The sequence below is a fragment of the Erinaceus europaeus genome, chromosome 2 (genome assembly GCF_950295315.1).
Source record: "Erinaceus europaeus chromosome 2, mEriEur2.1, whole genome shotgun sequence".
In the NCBI taxonomy this organism is placed as follows: Eukaryota; Metazoa; Chordata; class Mammalia; order Eulipotyphla; family Erinaceidae; genus Erinaceus; species Erinaceus europaeus.
In genome coordinates this window covers 152,072,571-152,078,425 of record NC_080163.1, presented here as the reverse complement: position 1 = coordinate 152,078,425, position 5,855 = coordinate 152,072,571, and the positions used below count along the sequence as shown (strand labels likewise).

Below are 5,855 nucleotides of genomic sequence, written 5' to 3'. Positions count from 1 at the left end.
CTACCCCATTGGAAATATGGATCAAAATTCTTTGGGGGGTGCAAAAGGTAGGGATTATGGTTTCTGTAACTGCTTCTCTGCTGGACCTGGGTATTGGCAAGTCAATCCATGCCCCCAGCCTGTTTCTATCATCCCCTAGTGGGATAGAGCTCTGGCGAGGCGAGGTTCCATCTTCTTCTCTTTCTCTTCTTCCTTCTTCTCCTCCTCCTCTTCTTTCTCCTCCTTCTCCTTCTCCTGTTCTTTCTTCTCTCCCTCCTTCTCCTCTTTATCCTCCTTCTGTTCCTCCTCCTCCTTTTCCTCTTCCTCCTTCTCTTCTTTCTCCTCTTCCTCCTTCTCCTCCTCCTCCTCCTGGCCCCTGGCCCCCAAGCTTACCTGTCCATGTGCTCTGAAGCCAGGGTGGGGACAGCTTCCTGAAGGGATAGTGACTTGCAGCCACAAGACTGGAGTTCCTCCTGGGCCAGAGTGTGTCCTGAGCAGCATGTGGCAAACTCACTGGGCTTCAATGGGAGGTGAAGGGAGGTCTCAGGGTGCAGGCTCAGGTTCCAGCACAGCAGGTGCACATCCTGCCTATAGGCCAGGGTTCTGTGGTTAAGCCTACCTGACAGGTAGCTGGAGGCGTGGGAAGAGATGGAGTAAGTAAAGTACTTGACAGGGTTCCTGGAAGCTGCGGGCTATCAGAGAGGCAGAGATGATGATGTTGGTGAAGATAATGATAAATGCAGAGCCAGTACCTTGTACATGTGTGATTCCACAGCGTTGGGTCACTTTTATCAGATAGACTGAGAGGATGGGCCAAAGTTGAATAGCATGGAGCTTTCTCTGGTGCCACAGAACCTCCTGTGTGATGCCAGGGCTCAAACTGGGGTTGCATGTATGACATGATACTTGCCCTACCCTGTGAGCAATCCCTCCGGCTTGAGAGGAAGAGATTATTATATCTCCTTGACAAACGAGGAAACAGATCCTTCTAGGGAGTGACCCAGTTGATCCCGCTTCCCTGTGGGGAAGTCTGAGAGATCCCTGATCTTCTGGGTTGCCTGTGCCTCTGGGACACTTCTGGATACTGCCAGAGAGCTCAGACTTGCAACTTTTTCCCAGGTTTGACCTTTGTGCCCTAAGGCATCCTGAGGAAGATAGAGGGGACTGGAAGCAGGAAATAGCCAATGAGTTGGGAAGTCTAGGCCTGGCTAAAGGAAGCAGAGTGCTGAGTTCACAGTGACTGTGAGGAGCAAGTAGGCTGCTGTCTAGCTTCTCTGAGCACCATCCAGGGCCACACCCCTGCTCTTGCACTTTTTCCCCCTTCTGTTTTCTAGGAGAAGGGGAAGTGGGTAACCCCAGGGAGTGGATCACAGTGCTGGGGCAGCACCAAGTTTGTGGGTACCTTCAGGGGCACACTTCCTTCTAGGGCTCCCCCAAGCTTGTCAGAGTCAGCTGCTGGAGCCAAATGTCTCTGAGCCTTGGTTTTCTCATCTGTAAAGTGAGGATTAGCATGGGAGCCACCCTGCAGGACCTGAGGGTGTGAGGTTTTAAAGAAATAAGGGCAGGTATTGGGAGATAGCTCACCAGGTAGAGCATATATTTTAGCATGCTCTCAGACCTGGGTTCAAAGCCTCTGCCTACCACACAGGAGCACCATGCACTATGGAATCTTTGGAAACGACAGAGCTGTGCTGTGGTGTCTCTCCATTTGTTTCTCTTTCTCCCTGTTTGTGTCCTGTAATTTAAAAAGGGGGAAAGAGTCTGTTAGGAATAGTAGAATCTCAAAGGTCTGAAGCCTTGGAAAACCCCAGTGGGTAAAGTAAATAAAATAAATGTACATGTTGCCATGCACAGGGATCCATGCTCAAGCCCCCGGTCCCCGCCTGCAGGGGGAAGCTTCATGAGTATCTCTCTTTCTGCCTCCATCTCTGTCCCCTCCCCTCTCAATTTCCCTCTGTCCTATCAAATAGAAGGGGAAAAAAAAGGGGGTAGGAGGATGACCTCCAGGAGTGGTGTGTTCATTGTGCAGCCCCAGTGATGACCTTGGTGGCATAAATACATAATAAATAAGTAGCAAAAGGAGTGAGGGTCTCAAGCAGCTCAGAGCAGGTGTCTGGTCAGTAAGCTAACTGCATGCAGCTCCAGGAAAAGCTAGAGGGGGCGCTCAAGGGCTGCCTCTGCCTGACTGCAGCCCTTTTAGTCTGGAGACGCAGACTGGAGAGGAGACTGGAGCTGAGGGAGTGGGAAAGAAGACCACAAGGCATCAGGTCCTCTCCGAGTGAGGACACCCCCTCTCCAGCTCTCCAGTCACACTTGAGGGCAGAGCACCTGTCATGTCACTGCCCAGTCAGGACACTCACAGCCAGACTCCTTTGTCTCAATGGCACCAACATTACTGTTAACATTCTTTTCAGCTGATGGTTACTGCGCTCCTTGATGAGCCAGGAGCAATTTTCTTTCCTTTTCCTTTCCACTTATTTGTTTACTTATTTCTTGATTTGTATTGACTCTAGGGCTTTCCTGCTCCAGGCTGGCTTTTTCAGAGAGAGAGAAAGAGAGGGACAGACAGACAGACAGACAGAGACATAAAGACGCCACAGCTCTGGGGCCAGGTGGTGGCACACCTGGTTGAGTGCACAAAGGTCTGGGTTTGAGCCCCTGGTCCCCTCCTGCAGGGGGAAAGCTTTGCAAGTGATGAAGCAGGGCTGCAAGTGTCTCACTCACTATCAACCCCTTCCCTCTTGGTTTCTTTTTTATTTTAATTTTTAATATTTTTATTAAAATCATGAGACTACAAATTAATAGGAGTGTACATCAACACCATTCCCACCACCAAAGGACTCCTCCTCTCAGTTTCTATCTGTCTCTATCCAGTAAAAAAGTATAATAAAAATTTTATTAAGGGAGTCCGGCGGTAACGCAGTGAGTTAAGCGCACTTGACGCAAAGCCCAAGGACCTGTGTAAGGATCCTGGTTTGAGCCCCCAGCTCCCCACCTGAGGGGAGTCGCTTCACAGGCAGTGAAGCAGGTCTGCAGGTGTCTATCTTTCTCTCCCCCTCTCTGTCTTCCCCTCCTCTCTCCATTTCTTCTCTCTGTCCTATCCAACAATGACAACATCAATAACAACAATAAAAATAGCTACACCAATAAAAAACAACAATGGCAACAAAAGGGAATAATAAATATTTTTTTAAAAATTTGAAAAAAATAGACATCACAGCTCCAAAACTTCCCCCAGCAGGTAGACCCAGGCTGGAGCTGGTTGCATGCATGGCAAAGCAGGTACACTATCCAGATGAGCTGCCTTGCTAGCCCCAGTTTTTGTTTCTTATAATAAGATAGAAGTAAACGTGACCAGCTTGTCCCAATTTGCTGGGACATTCACAAAAAACCTCTCTCATTTTGAGAACCTTCTGGGTTCCCATTTTTCTCTTCTTTTTGCTTCTTCTGAGGGGTGTCAACCTCCACATTTCTGGCAGGGCTTATCACCGTCCGGAAGGAGGGGAGCCAGCCCCCAATCCATGAGGTACCACTCTGCAGGTGGAGCTGCTCAGACCTCTGGGCTCCTGAGCGCGGGGGTGGGATCCAGTCAGTTCTGTCCACCTGTATCCTCCACCCTCCACCATGCCGCATCTGGGCATCATGGGCTCCTGTCTTTCCTCCCTGTAGCTTGGAGACTAAGAAGAATAGGTTCTTCTGTGCCAATCCTGATGAAGAATGGGTCAAGAAAGCCATGCAGCATCTAGACCTCCAGGCCTCCTCGCTGACTCTGAATGGCGGCACCTTTGCGAAGCAGATCGGCGTGGGTGAACCCAGGACCACCCCAGCCCCCCAGGCTGTGGATGAGCCAGCACTCCCAGAGCCCAAAGCCACAGAACAAAACAGTGAGCAGGAGATGCAGAGGGACTTCTCCTTGGGGACTCCCACAGAGCTGCCAATGGCAGTGGCAAGCTCCTGGGGGACCAGGCCCCCCTCCACATCAGAGGCTCTGGATGGAGGGTCCCCAGTTGGGCCCACAAGAACCAAGCTTGTCAGCACGGCTGCCGTCACCTCCACCACCACGTCCTGGCAGAGCTCCGCTGCAAACCAGCCTGGATCAGTCCTCGGGGCTGACAAGAAGGGGCCTGAGGCTTCCGCCACCCAGGCCCCCCCCACCCAGGCCCCCACCACCCAGGCCTCCCCCACCCAGGCCCCCTCTACCCAGACTTTCTCCACCCAGAACCCCCCCACCAAGGCCCCCCCCTCCCAGGCCCCCTCTACCCAGGTCCCTGTCATGTCCACCATTGCACCCACAGCCCCAGAAGACAGTGTGGGTCTCATCACGGGACAGGGTGACCCTGCAGAGGCCTCACTAGAGCCTGAGGAGCTGGGCCCCCCATCAGCACACACGGATGCTTTCATGGGGCCCCAAGCCTCCGAGGTCCCCATCACCTCTGAGGGGGACCCTAGCAGGGAGCCTGTGGCCTCAGGCAGCTGGCCACCCAAGGCCGAGGAGCCCATCCATGTCACCGGGGACCCCCAAAGGTTGGGCATCCTCATGACACCTGTACCTGACTCCCAGGTGGCCACCCGACGGCAGGCAGTTGGGCTGCTAGCCTTCCTGGGCCTCCTTTTCTGTGTGGGGGTGGCCATGTTTGCCTACCAGAGCCTCCAGGGCTGCCCCCGCAAGGTGGCGGGGGACATGGTGGAGGGGCTCCGCTATGTCCCCCGCAGCTGTGGCAGCAACTCCTACGTCCTGGTGCCAGTGTGAGCCACCCATCCGCCTGCATCCAGTTGTTGGACTCAGACAGCTGCCTGGGCCCCTCACCCCCCATTCTCCCACCCATCCTTGTCCTTCACCCCTAAAGCCTGGCCCCAGCTGGGATGACCAGAGCAGGGAGGCGGGACCCTCCAGCTCCTGGAGACTACCCCTGACCTCCTGGGCACAGAGTGGGTGATCTTGGTGATTCACTCACTGTTCTCCAAGTCCTCCAGAGTCAGTCTCCTCTGCTGCTGGCTGGTTAGAGGGCCCCCAAGATCCTGCCCTGCTCCAACCAACCTTTATTTATTGTCTGCCCAGCCCTAGGACCCTGTGTCCCTGAGCCACACACCCTCTCTGGGTCATCCCAGCCTCACCTGACCTGTGTCTCCTCCGCTGCGGCCGCCAGTCCCCGGCCATCCGCGGTGCTATCTCCCCACCCTGTACAGAGCCCATGCCCAGCCGGGACCTGTCCTTTCCTGCATGAGGCTAGTGTGACTTTCCTGGGGCTGCTCTCCTATCAGGCATTCACAAGGGGAGCCGGGACTGTGTCTGTCCTCAATCTGCCTGCAGTGTAGCAACGCTGACTGTGCCAGTGAAGCCGGGGGTTCTAGTCCCAGACCCCTCACCCCCCACCAGCCCCACGAGTACCTGTGTACCTTGGGCTTCCTGTCTGGGCAAGGAAAGAAGGATGCTGGCGCCTGACAAGAACCTGAACCTCTGCTTGATACTACCACTGAGGGATTCAGAACCCTACTCCCACTCTCACCCGTGAACCAGGGCAGCCTCAACACCCCTTTTTCTTTTACCCCCAGGGTTTTCACTGGGGCTTCTTGCCCTGGCATGATCCCACCACCACAACCAGTGGACTCATTTTTCCATGTTTTCCCATGTTTTTGCCAGATAGAGGATGAGAGACAGAGAAGGAGAGAGAGACAAAGAGAGAAGGAGAGACATCACAGCCCTGCTCCACTACTCATGAAACTTTTCCCCTTTGTAGATGCTCCTATGTTGCGGCTGGAGGCTTCAACCCGGGTCTTCAAGCATGGTAAAGTGTGAGCTCTACCGGGTGAGCTACCACCCAGGCCCTGGTCTCAGAGCAGCTTTCTGTGTTCCCTCCCATCAGCATATCCATGGG

At 54.0% G+C, this 5,855-nt stretch overlaps 1 protein-coding gene across 1 annotated transcript; it reads left to right on the top strand.

Moving 5' to 3' along the window:
* The first annotated feature begins 3,489 nt into the window (after positions 1-3,489).
* CX3CL1 (C-X3-C motif chemokine ligand 1) lies at positions 3,490-5,040 on the top strand. Its single transcript, XM_060185498.1, has one exon. The coding sequence runs from the start codon at positions 3,713-3,715 to the stop codon at positions 4,727-4,729; it is 1,017 nt and encodes a 338-aa protein (XP_060041481.1). The 5' UTR covers positions 3,490-3,712; the 3' UTR covers positions 4,730-5,040.
* Positions 5,041-5,855: the final 815 nt, after the last annotated feature.